At 43.3% G+C, this 19,527-nt stretch overlaps 2 protein-coding genes across 2 annotated transcripts in view; one reads left to right on the top strand and one right to left on the bottom strand.

Annotated features, from left to right (window-relative positions):
• Positions 1-19,527, bottom strand: part of IGFBP7 (insulin like growth factor binding protein 7) — a 77,391-nt gene that overhangs the window by 30,899 nt on the left and 26,965 nt on the right. The gene's annotated exons all lie outside the window — the stretch shown is intronic.
• LOC103235633 (ubiquitin-conjugating enzyme E2 C-like) lies at positions 8,752-9,677 on the top strand. Its single transcript, XM_007998603.3, has one exon. The coding sequence runs from the start codon at positions 8,783-8,785 to the stop codon at positions 9,191-9,193; it is 411 nt and encodes a 136-aa protein (XP_007996794.1). The 5' UTR covers positions 8,752-8,782; the 3' UTR covers positions 9,194-9,677.

The following is a 19,527-nucleotide window of genomic DNA, read 5'->3' as shown; positions in this document are numbered from 1 at the left end:
TATGGTATAGTCAATGAACTTGAGACTTAGAAGGGCCCTGAGATCCATCTTGACCAAATCTCTTATATAAGAGGCCCCAGGGGCTAAATATTTGCCTAAGCTCTTTCCTAGATAACGGCAGAAAAGGAACTAGAATTACAGGAATTCAACTTCTTGCACTTTATTAATAACACAGCAAAAACATGATCTGTTCTCAATCGGTTGGCTACCACGTAAACAGTGCGAAGCTAAGAGATTAGGAAAGTGCTGAGGAAAGCCATTGAGCATCCACAGCTCCACTGCCTAGGCAGATGGTCAGCAGGCAGTTTAGCTGTGGGAGTATTTCCAATTTGTATGAATGAAACATGGACAAATAAGATAAGGCTGGCTCCAGGAAAGTAATTTCCCCAGTTCCCATGAGCCTTGGATCTGGAAAACTGCAGCCCATCCTGGAATTAGGGAGCATCACAAACGGTACTGGGTAGAACTCCTCATGTGGCCTCGGCCCACGCTTGGAGGCAGTCAAGGTCCCAGGTGCTGGCTCGCCCACAAACTATGGCTGAGACCGAAAAACAAAGGAAAAAAAGTCCTCCCCAAACACACACATAAGCAAAACTCATCTTCCTGTGTTCTCTGCCAAGAGAGCTGGAGCAAAAGAGATGAGTTTGAGACTCTGATTCATCCATCAAGACAAATAAACTCAGTCTATGGAGGTTAGGAGGGCAATTTGGGAAGCAAACTAAAGTTGAGTTTTGGAAACAGGCTCTAAAGAAAAGGAAGATGACATCCTGGGAATTTAACTCCATGACGAGAAGAGAAAGCGGCTCACTCTTGAAGCGCGGAGTACTGCAAATGCCAACAGGTAAACATCCTCAAAAGGCAGCTCCAGAGGCTATCCTGCCAAGGTGTCGGCCCTCCTCCCAATCCACAAAAACGTGCACTCTGAGTTCCAAGCTAGCGTCCTGCTGAGCTGAAGAAGCATCTCCAGTGGAGAAGGCGGCTCGATGGCACTGTTCCATTTCAGCAGCAGCAAAAGCAGCTCTGATTGGTATAACACACTTCCTCCAGTGGCACCAAGCTCCTGGGCTGGCCTGGGGCATCCACCCTTGCTCCCTGGTCAAAGCCACTGTCTTTACCTGCATTCACTTCTCTGGCGGCCTCCTGGCCTCATCCTCAGGAAATCTCTAACACATCTTTGTTTCCATTATCTCTCCCCGCTCCACAGTCCTGGCTCCCAGAGGACTCTCAGGGTGGTCTGGCCAGGTGTTCCTTTGCTCCTTCCCCCCATCTCCAGCCCCAGCATGGACCATAGCTGTGAGTTTGTGCTCAGACTCCGTGTACTCTCTCTTTCTTTGTCCCTGAGCATCACTAGAGTATCTGGCTAAGGTCCCGTCCACCCTTCTGGTGGCATGGGTCTCCTATCCCTTTATCAAACCCACACCTCTGCTTTTTAGGTGGAGCTAATTCTGCTCCCCTGGAGTGTGGTCTGTACTCAGTGACTTACTCTGGTGACATATTTGAATAAAATAGAGTGGGAGGGACAGTGCATGCCTGAAGCTTCTTTCTTGCTTTCTGTGGGATCACTTGCTCTGGGTGAAGCCAGTGCCATGCTGTTAGGATGCTCAAAGAGCACAAAGGAGAGGTCCATGTGATGAGGAACTGGGTCCTCCTGACAACAGCCATGTGAGTGAGTCAATCCGAAGCCAGAACAAAGTCCCTGCTGACACACTGACTGCAGCCTCATGGGACACTCCAGCCCGGAACCACAAAACTAAGCTACTCTCAAGTTTTTGATCCGCAGAAACTGTGTGAGATAGTAAATATTTATTATTGTTTTAGGCTGCTAAGTTTTAGACTAATTTATTATGTAACAGCAAACAACCAATATTTTCCTTTAGTTTTAAGTGTTTTGTTTTTTTTTTGAGATGGAGTCTTGCTCTGTTGCCCAGGCTGGAGTGCAATGGTATGATCTCGGCTCACTGCAACCTCCGCCTCTTGGGTTCAAGTGATTCTCTTGCCTCAGCCTCCCGAGTAGCTGGGATTACAGGCATGTGCCACCACACCCAGTGAATTTTTGTATTTTTAGTAGAGACGGGGTTTCACCATGTTGGTAGGGCTGGTTTTGAACTCCTGACCTCAAGTGATTCACCTGCCTCAGCCTCCCAAAATGCTGGGATTACAGATGTGAGTCACTGTGCTTGGCCTTAATTGTTTTAAAAGAAGAAGAAGAAAAAAAGAATAATACAACATCTTTGAACTTTCTCCATCATCAGCTAGAGTTCTTTCTTAATTAATAATCATAATCTCTTTTTGGAAGGTTTTTTTTTTTTTTTTTTTATTTGTTTTTAGTCATAAAGTCCTCTCTCCAAGAATTAGGGCAAAAAACCAAAACCAAAACAAAGTATCAATAACATAAACAAAGTCCTCATGGATGGACAGTTATTTATTTGGGAACATTATGACTTGACCCCAAGAAGATGTCTGCAATGATAATATATATTTTCAAGGGCTGTTCTTAACATGCTCTTTGTACCTGCCGTCCTAGAATCTTTTATGTTACTTTCATCATTATACAAAAAAGAACTGGAACTTATATCCTCCCAGGGACCCCAAAACATAAGCCTTAACTGTGAGCATCTGTAACCTTAAGCAGTCCATGGAAGACACAAGGGATTTTTTTTTTTGTTACTCTTGTATTTACACTTTAAGAAATAATAAGTGAGATCAACTTGTCATATGCCATAACACAGATGTACCTGTAGGACATTATGCTAAAAGAAATAAGCCAGTCCCAGGAGGGCAAATATGACATGATTCCATTTGTATGAAGTATCTAAAGTATTTAAACTTATAGAAGCAGAAACAGAATGGTGGTATCCAGGGGCTAGGGTAAGTGAGAAATGAGGAGTTGCTGTTCAATGAGTATAAAGTTCTAGAGATCTGCTGTACAACAATGTGCTTATAGTTAATGTCTTATTAAGAAACACTGTACTGCACACTTAAAACTTTGTGAAGAGGGCAGATTTCATATTATGTGTTTTCTATCACAAAACACATAAAGAAAAAACATAGTGAGTGAGATTAAAATGACCTTATTCCAAGATTCAAAGCAGTGATTGCTTTTTTTGCAACACTTCAGGACATCTCCAATAGACCACTGAGTATTGCATGGTCTCAAAAATTCCTCAAAACTGAAAAAAAAAAAGTTTTACTTGTTTTTCATACAAAACAAAAAATATTGTACTCTTCTCCCTGGAGAATAATTGATAGGGTAGGGAAAAAGATGGATATCATAAAATATCTAAACCAAACATAAGGAGAAGAGGTTGTGGTTACAAGAAATTTGGGAATCACTGATCTGGAAACAGGTTGAGGTTTCAAAAGAAGCGGGCTTTAGGCTGGGAGTGGTGGCTCATGCCGTAGTCACAGCACTTTGGGAGGCCGAGGGGGTAGATCTCTTGAGCCCAGGAGTTCAAGACCAGACTGGGAAACAGCCCTGTGTGGAGGTGCATGCCTATAGTCCTAGGTACTTAGGAGGCCGAGGTGGGAGAATTGCTTGAGCCTAGGAGGTGGAGGTTGCAGTGAGCCAAGATCATGCCACTGTACTCTAGCCTGGGTGACAGGGACTCTGTCTCAAAAAAAAAAAAAAAAGTAAGTTTAACAAAACATATGTGCGCATTTGAAATGCTAACCTCCAGTCAAAGGACTGACATCACCAGTTTACTATCTAATTTCCCCTATAGCAAAGACGTGTAGACACAACCACCAAGGGAGTGGGGGGGAAATGGCAGCCAGTGACAAGTGACGACGAAAAGCAATGAGCTAATGCACAGATAAGATGGGCCTAGCAACACATCAGTAATGGCAGAGAAAAATAAAGGAGGCTGAGATACTTTCTATTCCGTAGTGCATGACTGGAGTCAAAAATGAAGAACATACAAATGGCAGGATTTTGTCATATCATTTTCCACAGAAAAAAGAAAAGAAAATATCAGAAGATGGGAACTGGCACATGAAAGGTTGAACTGTCACAGTGCACGTATATAATTATCAATGCCAAGCAGTAAACCAAGAATGGGATTGGTCAAAGGCACTGAGGGAAGTGAAAGGAAACCGGATATACAAGGAGAAAGGGACAGATTGTGTTTAAATTTAGAACATGGGCTCATGCCTTCAACGTTGACTGATAGCTGGAGCATGCTTTCTCTTCAGTCATTCCTCCATTTGCTACTTTTTTACAATAAAAGCTAATTCCGTGAAGCTTTCCATGGCCACTTTTGGATGCAGGCCCCTTCTGAAGGACACGAGAGAAATGTGAAAGCTGCAAGGAAGCCTTTCTGGCCAAGATTGAAGAAATTCTCTGAGCCCCTCACCCAGCCATCAGGCCTAGAGGTCTAATGTGGATGGTTGAATCACCAGGTTGAACCAACCAGGCTTGCCCCTCCCAGGCCTCCTTCTACGGGAGTTTTTAGGAGGAAGGAGACCTCATGTCCTTCCCTGGCATTGTTTCAAGACAGGATCTCACCAAGACATCTTGACTTGCCTAGTAAAGAAACTCAACTTAGTGGGGAAGCTTGACTGCCCATTTGGGGTCTTGGGCCATTTGTGGGGCTGGAGGGAGCAGAAAAGAGAATCAAGACAGCAAATAGGCCTGGGATGATGGCTCATGCCTATAATCCCAGTGCTTTGGGAGGCCAAGGTGAGAGAATTGTTGGGGCCAGATGTTTGAGACCAGCCTGGGCAACATAGTGAGGTCTGGTCTCTACAAAAAATAAAATAAAAAATAAAAGAAATAAAAAATTAGCCAGGTGTGGTGGCTGTCCAGCCTGTCCTTGTGCTGTCTTTTTTTTTTTTTTTTTTTTTTTTTTTTTTTTTTTTTTTTTGAGACGGAGTCTCGCTCTGTTGCCTAGGCTGGAGTGCAGTGGCCGGATCTCAGCTCACTGCAAGCTCCACCTCCCAGGTTTACGCCATTCTCCTGCCTCAGTCTCCCGAGTAGCTGGGACTACAAGCACCCGCCACCTCGCCCGGCTAGTTTTTTGTAGTAGAGATGGGGTTTCACCGTTAGCCAGGATGGTCTCAATCTCCTGACCTCGTGATCCGCCCATCTCGGCCTCCCAAAGTGCTGGGATTACAGGCGTGAGCCACTGCGCCCAGCCTGTGCTGTCTTTTTAAGTTTTCCTTAGATAGTCTGTCCTTCTGTGGTGACACCTGCCTGTAGTCACAGCTGCTCGGGAGGCGCAGGTAGAAGCATTGCTTGACCCCAGGAGTTTGGGGTTGCAGTGAAACATGATGTCACCACTGCACTCCAGCCTGGGTGACAGAGAAGGCCCTGTCTCTTTTTTATTTTTTGAGACGGAGTCTCACTCTGTCACCCAGGCTTGAGTGCAGTGGTGCGATCTTGGCTCACTGCAAGCTCCACCTCCCGGGTTCATGCCATTCTCCTGCCTCATCCTCCCGAGTAGCTGGGACTACAGGCGCCCACCACTACGCCCAGCTAATTTTTTTGTATTTTTAGTAGAGACGGGGTTTCACTGTGTTAGCCAGGATGGTCTCGATCTCCTGACCTCGTGATCCGCCCGTCTCGGCCTCCCAAAGTGCTGGGATTACAAGCTTGAGCCACCGCGCCCGGCCTGGCCCTGTCTCTTAAAAAAAAAAAAAAAAAAAAAAAAGATAGCAAATAAGCAGAGAGAAGGTGGACAGGAGCCACACATTACAGAAACTTCTCATTATTGAGATTTCTATCTTTCTAGGCTGTTTATGGTCTCTCACAACAAAACAAAACAAAACGGGGTCAGGTGCAGTGGCTCACTCCTGCAATCCCAGCACTTTGGGAGGCCGAGGCAGGTGAATCACTTGAGGTCAGCAGTTTCAGACCAGCCTGGCCAACGTGACAAAACCCTGTCTCTACTAAAAATACAAAACAGCTGGGCATGGTGGTGTACGCCTGTAATCCCAGCTACTCGGGAGGCTGAGGCAGGAGAATTGCTTGAACCCTGGAAGCAGAGGTTGCAGTGAGCCAGAATCGTGCCATTGCACTCCAGCCTGGGTGACAAAGTGAGATCCTGTCTCAAAAAACAAAAGACGAAAAACACCAAAATGGAAGGTCCTCAGTGGGAACTAGTAAGCACCAGCCCTCTGTAGGTCCTGGGAATCTTAAGTGAGTCTTTCCCTCTTTCTTCTAGAAGTTCTCCCAGAGTACCATATTTTTCCCTCAAAATGACTGGAAAAATTCATTTTATAATGTCTTATTAAGACAGTAATTTTCTAAAGAGGGTGATTTAAATAAAAACAAAAACCAAATAAATATTCAGCTTATGTTAGAAGGAACTTTTTCTATTTCCTCTATCCCGTCCCTTCCCCCACAACTAAACAAAAAATGTGATTGTCTTATTATGTTAACACGGATTCAGTTATCTATGCATTTCCATTAAGGATAACAAATAAAAAAAGTACATTTCCTGCTGAAAATCACATTTAACAAATCCCTTTGAGGACAGAAAAAAGTGTAAACCATTTAGAAAGATTAGTTTGTGGGAGGAAGAAGTCAGTTGCAAATCACTCCTCTGCATTATCCTCTAGTTAAATGAGGTGGACGCCCCAGGCCACATTTATAATGATGTAAGGCTCTCAATCTTTTACTGCAGGACTGAACCATAATTGTTCTCAAATCAAACATGCAATGTACAACCAAAAGGTTCAATAAGAAAACCTTTGTTTTCTCTTCTGAAAGTCTAAGACAGTTTCCATAAACCAGCTCACAAACTGGCCTCAGGGGTAATAAGCACTGGATACCAGGGATGCTCAATGTATTTTTCTATTTGATTAAGATTCATTAATTCTAAAACACAAATGTATTCAAGCTTGTGGATCAGTGTTGAATGCTGTAACACACACATCTCAATGTATTAAATAATTTATTGACATACAATTGCTAATTACAAAGGCCAATTCATTTGAAGATGGGTTCTCCCTGCACCTATTCATTGTACACTACTTCCTATTTCTTCTGCTCTGAACACACCTGGCCCTGCAAATTACTGAAGTCCCGAGGGTCCAGGTGCATAAGGCAGTGGTAAATCTGGAAGAAGTGTGTGAATCTATATAAGGGAAGGCAGGAGCATATGTTGGTCAAAAGTGATACCCATCACTGCAGTACTCCAGGTCCTACTGAAGACACTGTTTTTGATATACTGGGGGGAAGGAAATACTTGGTGTTTAATCAATCTTAATCAAATTGAAAAATACACTGAGCATCCCTTGTATCCAGTGCTCATTACCCCTGCGGCCAGTTTGTTAGCTGGCTTGTGTTGTCTTAGACTTTCAGCCTGTTCCTCCTGCTGCAGCCTCTGGAAAGCCACTTCTAGTCAACCATTCAATTCCATGCTGTCATTGAGTATACATATGTCTCAGCAAGTCAGGAGAGGTCTGCATGGGTTAGCAGAGCAGGATCTGTCAGTAGGAGGCCTATTTGGGGTTTTTACATCTGGTGTGCCTATTTTCTTCCTTCATCTGTGCTGACAACTAAGTTTGCACTCAGTCTGGTGTCACAGCTGGTTCTTAATCACTTGGGGTTAGATTAAGCAATCCTGGATCTCTGACACTGGCCATGTTGCAACACACACAAGAAAATTGTGTCTTTCTTTTTCCCCGGGTGGTCACTGTGTGGGCAGTGTCCTCTAACAGCACACACACGGCTATCAGGCTCTCCTCCCAGAATAAGGGACTGATCTCAGTTGATATCAAAATAGGTCTAAGGGAACCACATCAGCCTTGATGTGGCATATTTGGTCATGGAGGCTAGCGGGCTACTCAGGAAGGCAGGTTTCACGTGAGCTTTCAAAACTTTGGGTCTGCTTAGGAAGGTTTGTCTTGAATAGCTTTTTTCCTGAGGATTGGGAACCTTGGCTGGGGTAAGGGAGGTGATTATTAAAAATGTCCTAGGCTTGGTGCAGTGGCTCATGCCTATAATCCCAGCACTTTGGGAAGCTGAGATGGAAAGATTGCTTGAGGCCAGAAGTTCAAGACCAGCCTGGACAACATCGTGAGACCCCCCTATCTCTTTTTTAAAATTTAAATTTAAATTAAAAAAAGCTTTTATTTTAGGTTTGGAGGTACATGTGAAGGTTTGTTACATAGGTAAATTCATGTCACAGGGGTCTGTTCTACAGATTATTTCATCACCCAGGTACTAAGCTCAGTACTCAATAGTTATCTTTCCTGCTCCTCTCCCTCCTCCCACCCTCTGCTGTCAGGTAGACCCCAGTGTCTGTTGTTTCCTTTTTTGGGTTCATGAGTTCTCATCATTTAGCTCCCACTTGTAAGTGAGAACACATGGTATTTGGTTTTCTGTTTCTGCGTTCGTTTGCTGAGGATAACGGCCTCCAGCTCCATTCATGTTCCCGCAAAACACATGATCTCATTCTTTTTTATGGCTGCAGATATCCTATCTCCACAAAACAATAACAGATTAGCTGAGTGTGTGTGGGGGGTGCCCCTGTGGTCCCAGCTACTTGGGAGGCTGTGGCAGAAGAAATGCTTGAGCCCAGGAGGTTGATGATACAACCAGCTGTGTTCACGCCACTGCACGTCAGTCTAGGAGACAGAGGGAGATCCTGTCTCAAAAAAATTAAATACGCAGTTGCAGTTGTGTTCTCTAAGTTCCTATCTTTCTGCCAGTGCCACCTAGGTGGCCTCTCAAAACCTTGACCCAGCCGCCACCAGCATTGCTGCTGCCTATAAAGGTGCCACCCCCAGCAGGGGTGCCGCCTGGGACCCTGTGGGCAAAAGGCTACAGCAGGAGTTGATGACCTTCACAATGCCTGGTGACACAGGGATTTCTGCCTTCCCTGAATCAGGCAACCTTTTTAAATGGGTGGGGACCATCCATGGAGCAGCTGGCACAGCATATGAAGACCTGAGGTATAAGCTCTCCCTAGAGCTCCCCAGGGGCTACCCTTACAATGTGCCCATGGTGAAGTTCCTCACGCCCGGCTACCACCCCAACATGGACACCCAGGGTAACATCTGTCTGGACATCCTGAAGGACAAGTGGTCTGCCCTGTATGGTGTCAGGACCATCCTGCTCTCCATCCACAGCCTTCAAGGAGAACCCAGCGTTGATAGCCCTTTGAACAGGCATACTGCCGAGCTCACAGCTTTTAAGAAGTACTTGCAAGAAACCTACTTAAAGCAGGTCACCAGCCAGGAGCCCTGACCCAGGCTGCCTAGCCTGTCCTTGTGCTGCCTTTTAAAGTTTTCCTTAGATGGTCTGTCCTTTCTGTGATTTTTGTACAGCACTCTGTGTCTTGAGCTGTGGTATTATTATTGTTATTATTATTATTTGTCTTTTAAGCCTCCAGTTGAGAGCTTGTGATGTATATTAAATAAATGCATTTTGGGTTCGGCATGGTGGTGCATCTCTGTAATCCCAGCACTTTGGGAGGCTGAAAGGGGAGGATTGCTTGAGTTCAGGAGTTCAAGACCAGCCCAGACAACACAGCAAAACCTTGTCTCTACAAAAAATGCAAAAATTAGCTGGGCATGGTGGTGTGTGCCTGTAGTTCCAGCTACTCGGGAGACTGGGGTGGGAGGATTGCTCAAGCCAGAGAAGTTGAGGTTGCAGTGAGCTGAGATTCCTGCCACTGCGCTCAGCATGGGTGACAGAATGACCCTGTCTCAAAAAAAAAAAAAAAAAAAAAAAAAAATTAAAAATAAATAAATAACAACAAAATGCAAAATGTTCCAGAACTGCCCAAGATTACTAGTGTCTCTGGCTCATGAGGTCAGACTAGGATGGGTCTCTTCAAACAGCTCCCTAAGCTTCCATGACTACAGTTACTGAACAGGCTACAAGCCAGCCCAGATGCCAATACCACTGTCACCACCACCACCTCCATGGCCACAGCCCATTTATGGTGAGCTTTCTAAAGCATGTTCTCTTTATCTGATTCTCAGCACAGTCCTGTGGAGTTGATTGGGAGTGATCATAATCTCTATTGCACAAAGGAGAGGAAAAAGGGAAGAGGGAAGATGGGAGGACCTAGTGACTTTCCCAAGGGCAGCAGCTCACCCAGCTGTGGTCCTGGCACAAGCAAGTGAGCTTCTAAACTCTGCCCATTGTACTTTCCTCTTTGGAAAATGGATCCTTCTCTCTCTTTTTTTTCTTTTGAGACAGAGTTGCGCTCTGTCGCCCAGGCTGGAGTGCAGTGGAGCAATCCCAGCTCACTGCAACCTCCGCCTCCTGGGTTCAAGCGATTCTCCTGTCTCAGCCTCCTGAGTTGCTGGGATTACAGGTGCGCACCACCACGCCTGGCTAATTTTGGTATTTTTAGTGGAGGCGGGGTTTTGCCATGTTGGCCAGGCTTGTCTTGAACTCCTGGCCTCAAGTGATCTGCCTGCCTCAGCCTCCCAAAGTGCTGGGATTACAGGTGTGAGCCACTGCACCCGGCCTGGAAAATTTACCTCTAATCCCAAATAAAAACATTCCCCTCACCCACCATTGTCTCCTGCCTCTGAAGGTGTTAAAAAGTTAAAAAGAAACTGCAACTGGCATCTGGCCTCTACTTCCCATTCAGACGAATGTGAAGGTACTATAGGCTTCACCCATTTCTCTCCTCACATGAGACACAAAAGAGTCCAGCCTGACTTCAGGGGCTTACGTCACTTTTGCCCAGACTCTCCCATTTCTTTCCTCTATCTCTTAAAGTTGGAGGAAGGCCCTTTTTTCATAGCATCTTGTGCCTCTGTCCTATTTATACCATTTGAAAACCAAGCTCTTTTAAACACTTTTTCAGACAGCTTGCTTCTTTTAAGTCTTTCAATTAAAAGAAAGAAAGAAAGAAAAAAAAGATACAGCTCCCAACTAAACCACAGCCACCAGCACCCAAGGACTGTCATGCCTCAGGAATTTAAATTTCACTTCATTTGGCATAATCTGTGTTAAAACAATATAGCATTATCTGCTTTGAATGCACTAGGCACCCTCAGGGTGGAGTTGCATTTTATATGAGTTATTAAATCTGGTTGGAACTCAACAAGAAACCGTGCCATGTGGGGAAATCCGTGCCGAATGGACCCTTGACTGATCACATTTCAAAGCCTAGCGCTTTGCTAAAGGGCATCTTCCTTTAAAAATAAGCAATCCTATTACTCAGAGCCTTCTCTGCACACCATGTCTTTGAAGGAATTTGATAGTTTGCAAATTCAAAGTTGGAAATTAAAATCCCACAAATAAGACTTGAATCCATTTATTCATGCTAAAATGAATATAGCTTTGGAGAGCCTATCCTTATTAGGATCATTTCAGTATAATCTGTGATCTGGTGTGAGGTTGCTTAACTAACCTCCTGCCCGCTAAAGGAGGCATATTTTCTAAGATAAGCTCTGCCTTCAAAGGACTCAGGAGATACCATAGAATAATATTAACTGAAGTGCATTTCTTCTTAAATAACGTTTCATTGTTTCTTTAATCTGTGTTATTTTTATTTTGCCAGGCTTAGGATATCTTCTCCTCCTTCCCTAAAATGCATTAAAATAAATCCTGGCCCCTGCAGGAGTGATCAAAGCTCTACCATTCACAGACGAATGTCTATTCCTCCCAGCTTGGGGAGGTTTCCTAACTAATGAGCTAGAACATTGTCAGATGTCTCATTGCCAAGTAATATATTAAAGTGCTTTTCTAATGAGATTTCTGCAAGGTAACCATAAAATCATAAAAAGCACACTAAGCTTCAGTGAAGCAAAAACATTCAAAAAAAAATAACCAAATGCCTTTTAGAGATAGAAGAGGTCAACACAACAGCTAAAAAAAGCTAAAGAGAATTTGACAAGTAGAAAAATAAAGTCCAGATAATTTTCGCATTTGAAAAAAAAGGTGGACACAAGGCAGAGGAATGTGGTGGGTAGATAGGCCATTAAGGAGTTACCTGAATATCTGTGTATGAATGAAGTACCCGCCTTTCCACTCATCCTCGTCCACTTGGAACATGGATCTGTTATACATAACTACATATGGCCCTATGAACATCTCTTTATTTTCAGAACTTTCGAGAATTTAGGAATACGATATAAAAATCTTGAATACCAAAGCTCTTGTCTCAGTCAGCCTGGGCTGCTATAACAAATACCACAGACTTGGTGGCTTAAGCATCTGAAGTATATGGGATGGGAAGTCCAAGATCAGGGTGCAAGCATGGTAGGGTTCTGGGAGGCCCGCTTCTTGGCTTGTAGATGGCTGCCTTCTTGCTGTAGCCTCACATGGTGGAAAGAGAGATCATCTTTCTTTGTCTCTTTTTATAGTGCACTAATCCCATTCACCTCTCAAAGGCCCTGCCTGTGAATGCCATCATAGTGGGGGTTAAAGCTTCCACGGAGAAATTTTCGGGGGGACACCACCAATATTCAGACCATAGCTGATCTCTTTACTAGAACCAACGTACCGAGGAATTCTTGCTCAAAGCACAAACAATAGGAATGCCATGAAGCCCCTACCATGGATCACTCGGAAACAGTCCTTGGACGTCCCTCCCTTGGCTTTTGCTTGTCACTCCTCCTTCATTATTTAACCATGCAACCTCCCTGACATCAATGAAGCCAGGAAGCTAAGAAGCCAGCCATTTTGGTCACCTTCATGTAAGCCTATGGCTCCAGCATGTTCTGTACAGATCCGACAGTCTTGCAGCACTGGGTCCCTTCCAAGAGGTGAAGAGTAGAACCGACAGATTAAAGGATCATATGGGGTCTGAAAACCAGCTTGGAAGGTGATATGGGTGTTTAGCTTAAGGAAGAGAAGCCTGGGGTGGGGACATACCTGTGAAATATCCTCTACATTTGAAGGGAAGCCATGTCAGAGAATGAGCACCCTTGATTTTAGTTACTTCAGAGGGAAGCACTAAGATCAAAGAATCATTACCTATTTAAGGTCAAGGTAACAAAGATCTGTCAGCAGTTAAGGATATCCAACAATAAACAGACTTCCTAAAAACGCAGTCAGGTGTATCTGAGCAATAGTTGAAAGTTGTCAGGGATGTATCCTTCATCTTACTCACAATTTCAATCAAATCCAATCAAATGATGGCTTGATTCCAAAGGGACATTTTTTATGAATAAATATTATTTTAAACAGCTAACCTCATGAGTACTGAGAAACGATTTCTTCAAAACTAATAGTATTAAAGTATTTTTCAAAATACAGTACTCTGTATGTCAGGATGGTGTGGAAATAGAAAAACAGAAACAAAATATGGTGCTCTGGGTTTATACAAAAGAGACAAAGCAGAATAAGGCACACATTCATGGATGTTATATATTCACTTCTATGAGACCACAGGACACATCCAAAGAGTCCTCCTTTTATAGCAGTTCTTCAAAAAAAGGCATATTTATTTATTTATTTATTGAGACAGAGTCTCACTCTGTCGCCCAGGCTGGGGTGTAGTGATGTGATCTCGGCTCACTGCAACCTCCACCTCCCAGGTTCAAGCGATTCCTCTGCCTCAGCCTCCTGAGTAGCTGAGATTACAGGCACATGCCACCACACCCAGCTACTTTTTGTATTTTTAGTAGAAACAGGGTTTGACCATGTTGGCCAGGCTGATCTCAAACTCCTGACTTCAAGTGATCCGCCTGCCTCAGCATCCCAAAGTGCTAGGGTTACAGGCATGAGCCACCAACGGCTGACCAAAAAAAGACATATTTTAGAAGGTCAAATAATTGACAGAACAATTTACTCTGGCACTCCAAGTCCAATGCAAATGCTGGAATGCAGCCTTCAGGTGAATCTTACATTGGAGCATCATCGGTCTTCAGGAATGTAACAGGAAATGAAATGCAAAGGGAACAGAACTGCCGCGTCACTGCCGGGTCACTCACAGAATCTCTGCATTCACACAGGTCCGCATTCAGATCCAGGTGATGTTGGCTAAATGACTTAACAGTTTGAGCCTCAGTTTTCTCATCTACAGAATGGGGTAACAACAGCGCTCAGCCCTTGTGGATTGTTGTGATGCAGGCGCAGAGCTTCCCATGCTGTCTGGCACACAGAGCACTCAATCAATAAATCGGCCCTGTTACTTACAATTTCAAAACAATTATTTTAAAATGCCAGAGGATTTGTTTCCCTGGTTAAGGGCAAGCTGGGCCGGATGACTTTCATGGTTCCTGTCAACAACCACATTCTATTATCCTGTTTCATGTTATTCTTTTCCCCCCCTCAACTCACTCCTGCCACCCACCACCCACCCCACGCAACTGTGGCCACAGTAACAAAATAAACAGCAACACCTGTTCACTGACTGCTCACTATGGGCATTCATATGGGTAAATCATTTAACCCTTGCGACAGCCTTGTGAGGCTGGTACTGTCTCCTATTTTACAGAGGAGGAAACGGAGACACAGAAAGGTTGAGTAACTTGCTCAGAGCTACAAGGCTCATAAATGGTAGAGCTGGGATTAAAAAGCTAGATACCGCCTAACCACTATCCCATATTACCTCATAGGTAACCTAAAATTCTGCCTCAACAAATCAATTAGCCGCCGCACAAGTAAACTACTTGGTGTAGCTGATGGGAAAGTGGTAAAACTCAATTTCAAATTTGTCTAAAAAAAAAAAAAAGAAAAGAAAAGTGGTAAAAGATCCAGTGTTTGCCTTCAATCTCCTCTTCACAGTTTTCAATGCAGTTCTTCCAGCTCTGAATTTGAAGAGTTTCATTCCTACTTATCGATTTATCTTCCTCCCCTCTCACAGAACACCCTTACCCTTGATGGGCCAGTGATAAAAATATGCATTTCCCATTCACTTGTGAGTTTAGGATGTTTTTTAAAAAGAGCTCTACCGTGTTTCTTTGATCTTTGCTTTCAATGCAGATGGGATCCATGGAGAACCAGCTAATCCAGAGCCTACAGAGCCCTGAGCACTGTCAGGCATTTCAGAAATGCACTTGGATGGTAACTAGGAGATTTCCTGAACAATGGAAAGTTCCCAACAAAGCTGCTATGGCTCAAGAGGACCAGCTCCACCACCCACCCCTGCTGATCTGGGAGCTACTACCTGGGCTGAGCTGGCTCCCGTCCACAGGGCCCCCAATCCTCTGGCTCAATTCAATACCTCCTGCTGCGGTGGCTTGTTTCTTCTTGTCCTGAATGTTGTTTTTCAGAGCTGATGATTAATGCCTTCCATTCAGGGTGAGAAAAATGACCTTGCTGTCTATGCAAGTGAGGATCATTTATTCCGTCTACAAAAGCAGCACACATCTACTTGGCTCAACTCAGAGTATTTCTCTTTGCTGTCTTCTTGCTAAACACCATCGTTTCTTCAAGCGACGTTTATATTGTCTTGTGATTTCCCTTTTTTGGCGTGTGTGTGTGTATGTGTGTGTGTGTTTAAAAAAAACAAATTGCAGGTGATACATGGCATTTTGTGTTGCTAAAATTCACATCCCACTGTACTTTATTAGTAAAAGCTGTTTATCCCCCACCTTTCAACACTGCTGGATGAGACACAAATAGAACCATTTCAGTTTTCCAGTTGAACAGCCACAGGAAAAAAAAAAAAAAGAGCAGAGCCTTGCTTATCTCTGTGTTACACATTAACACGGTCCTTCTTTGCAGAGGTTCTTCAAGGTAGACAGACTTTAAAAAGTCAAATAACTGACAGAATAATTACCCTGGCACTGAGAGGCCAATGCAAATGCTAGGATGTAGCCTTCAGTGAAATTCTACGCTGAAGTTTCAGTCTTTAGGAAAGTAATAGAAAATGAAATGCAAAGGGAAGGGAATTTCCCAATTTCTCCACTAAGATTTTTGTTTTTTAAACCTCAAGTGAAAAAAGTCTAGTAAGTCAAATTCTACATGAAATCTTCCCAGTTATCTTCTGTCCAACAATCTCCCCTCCACTGACATCTAACAGCTTTTCCTAACACTCTCATGCTATTTGTCTCATTAATAATTGTTAATAATAAAAGTTACCATAGGAATCTAGTGAAGTGGCTATGCTTATTACCCCATTGTACGGATGAGGAATTGGAGGCTTTGAGAGCTTAAATAAGTTGCCCAGAATCACAGAGCACATGGGAAGCAGAGCCAGGATTCAGGGTAGGTTTGACTCCAGAACTTCCATCCTGACCACGATTCCCCCAGTTTCTGAGTGATGGCCCATTGACATGGCCCTTTCTCCCAACACAGGGTCTCCCACAGGGCTTGGTGGGTACCTGAATGAATGAATGACTACAAGAATGAATGAAACGAAGAAAAAGTGTGATTTCTGAAGACTAGGTTTTCAAAATAACATACTTTATCTCAGTAAGAAAAGCAAGAAATGTCTAAAACTGAGTATGGGAATAGTTAGGAATTTAAAATGAGATAATTTCTCTACCTGCCTAAGATTCAAAGGAGGGAAATTGACACTGCTGCATTCTACTCACATTGCCCGAGTACTCCAGCCTACAGGGGTTATAGCTGAAACAACAGAAGCTGACATATTCAAAAGAATATTGATTGCAGATACATGAAGGGTTTTATTAAAGTTGTTATCAGAACCTTTCTTCCAATACTGAGCTCCCATCTTCACATTTAGAGGAAGATTTCTGAGTGAAATTTATTTTATTTTTTGAGACAGGGTCTCACTTTGTCACCCAGGGTGGGGTGCAGTAGCATGATCATGGCTCACTGCAGCCTCTAACTCCTAGGCTCAAGTGATCCTCCCACTCCAGCCTCCTAAGTGGCTGAGACTACAGGTGTGCACAACCACACCTGGCTGACATTTTCTTTTCTTACTTTTTATTTAGAACCGACCAGAGAGAATACTAGGCTTACTCACCCTCCCTATGCCTACCGTGCTCACCGATTCAGGAGACAAACCAAACAGCCAATGAAAAGGAAAATGCTAAAAGACATTAGCTGGATCAGCACTACCAATGAAAGTGTGTTGAGTCACAAAAACGACCTGCAGCTTTCCTTTCCACTGCCAAGGGGATATCTCTGTTGGCTTCCGCTCATCAATCCCTCCTCCTGGTCCCTGGCCAATGTTCCCAGAAATCTCTCCAGTAGGCTGAGGATGCTGACAGATGCCATCTGGTCCTTCTCACCTTTCCTTTCCTGGAAGTCAACACCCATTCCTCTATGGAGCTTCCCCCTTTTGTCAGCAGGGGAAGTGAAGATCCCAACCTGGGTACTTAAAATGGGCCTTGAGTGATACTTTCTGGAACATTCTTAGCTTCAGGGTGGGGCCCAGGGAAAGTGCCTCTAATGATCCTAATGTTAGTTTTAAACTTGCTTGGTAATCACTTTGGAATTGTCCATTTTTTTCCACAGAGTTTTCTGGCCCATACTCAGCTATGGGTTCTAAGTATGAAAGCCTGTTAGGGCATTAAAAATGACTGCTGTTAAAACACTTAAGAATTATGAAGGGAGGAAGCTAATGCTTAGATTTACCCCCCGCCAGCCCCTCCTACTCATACCATAGACCACATATTTTCCCTCCAGAAAGGAAAACATTCCTGGCCTCTGTTTAAATGTTTATCAGAGGTTGTCTGGACTTGTAAAGTCTCTGAAGTCACATTCTTTATTAGTCACATCCTTCTTGGTGTGTGGTGTGACCCTCCTATCAGGGCAGGGGGAATGCTGGGCCTTGTGCAGAAATCATTTGGTGCGGGAAACATCAACTACCACCCAGGGATTTTCATGTAGCCCAAATACAAGCAGAAGTTGAGCAAGGACCTTGAGCTTCTCCATGGTGGCAGGGCTTCCGTTTTGAATATGTGTGAAAAAAAATTCCTTAGTTCTGAGTCCGGCGGGGCCTTGGTTTTAAAACAAAGCCCCAGCATGAAGTCTGGCTCCAGAAAAGGACAAGTGGAGGTTCTAGGTCCTCAGCACAAAATAAAGGACTATTCAGTGTTCTATTCTGGCTCTGAAGTGCTGCTGCTTTGGGTTTGCAATCGAATCACCCTGCCTTCCTGGTCCTTTGACATTGATAACTTAGCTTCTACTTGGGATTCTGTGTAAACAGTTTGCATCCAACAGACTTCGGCTTACTGGTGAAAGGCACTGTTGTAGAACCGACTAGGGGATGCTGGTGTGTGAGAAAGAAAGGTACTACTAGAGCAACAGAAAATGCACTGACTAGCAAGCAGGGGAAGTGGGTTTTGGTACCAGTTCTCCCCACATTTTACTTAGTCCTCAGTTTTTTTTCATCTGGAAAATTGAAAGGTTGAAGCAATGATCTAGGAGGTCCTTTGGGGTCAAGAATCTTTTCTCTTTGTCTCTACATCAGAAGTGGAGGTGTGAATAACAGCTCAAGGAATATCAGTTATAACAAGAAAGACTTTCCTGAGAGAAGGCTGAGTTTACAAAGGATGCTCTGTAATTTTCCTCTTTTGACCAGTGTGGGACCCAAATCGTGGTCTCAGAGAGCTCTTCTGGGACCTGCATCTTTGGAGTGGCCGTGTTTGAAATCTCTTAGACTAAGATGATACAGGGAAGTGGGTAGGGAAAGGTTAATGGTGAACTGAAATCTCACCCCAGAATCATTCTAGATCCATGAGTATATAGCTTTAAATTTGAATCAAGTTTTTGGTAATTAAAAGAAAGAAAGAAAACAACCTTCAAAATTTGGTTATGAGGAATATCAATGATGTAGTGGTTCAGTATTCTTTTAAAATATTTTGTTGCTATTTTAAAAAATGCAAAAGTGCATGCTCACTGTAACAATTCAAACATACAAGTATATAAAGCAGCAGCAAATTGTCTACTTTTACCTCATGATAATTCTAACCCCCCAACAACCTATATAAACTGTTTATACATGTGGTTTTTATTTTATTTTTTAATGAAAATTTCATTAAAAATAACATGCAAGCTGCTTTAAAATTTTTTTAAAGTTTTGTTTTAAGAGACAGGGTTTCTCTATGTTGCCTAGCCTTATCTTGAACTCCTGGCCTCAAGCTTCCTGAGTAGCTGGGTCTACAGGTGTGCACCACCACGCCTGGCTTACACTGCCTTTTTTCAGTGAACAATCCATGTATTATATATTAACCTTATTAGGTCACTACACATACGTCAAGTTCATTTTTCCAATAGCTGAAAAATGTCCCCAAACATGGGCATACTTCTTTAAGAATATTCCAGATGTTCCAAATTCTTCTATATACGAACTATAATACAATAAATATTCTTAATACTTATGTCCCTATGCATTAGCACTTTTGTTTCTGTAGGAGAGGTTTCCAGAAATAAGATTGCTAGGTCAAAGGGTATGAGAATGTTTAATTTTAATAAATACTCCTAGATTACTTTTGAAAAGCTTGTTAGGAATTCTGGTCTTGGCAATAGTGCAGGAAGGTCCCCATTTCCCCACACATTTCCCAGCAGTGGGAGTGAGAAATTTTCAAAAATCTGGCCAAGTTGAACAGGGAAACATTGTAGGTTATTATTGTTCTAACTGCATTTCAGGACTCATTGTGAAGTTAAGCAACTCTTCACATGTTTATTGGCCACTTGCAGTTGTTCCTGTTTTAATTCACTATTTATTACTTTTTTCTTTTTCCTATCGCTTT

Source organism: Chlorocebus sabaeus, chromosome 7 (assembly GCF_047675955.1).
Source record: "Chlorocebus sabaeus isolate Y175 chromosome 7, mChlSab1.0.hap1, whole genome shotgun sequence".
Classification (NCBI taxonomy): Eukaryota; Metazoa; Chordata; class Mammalia; order Primates; family Cercopithecidae; genus Chlorocebus; species Chlorocebus sabaeus.
Note: the sequence above shows the minus strand (reverse complement) of the source record. Positions and strands in the feature narration are given on the sequence as shown.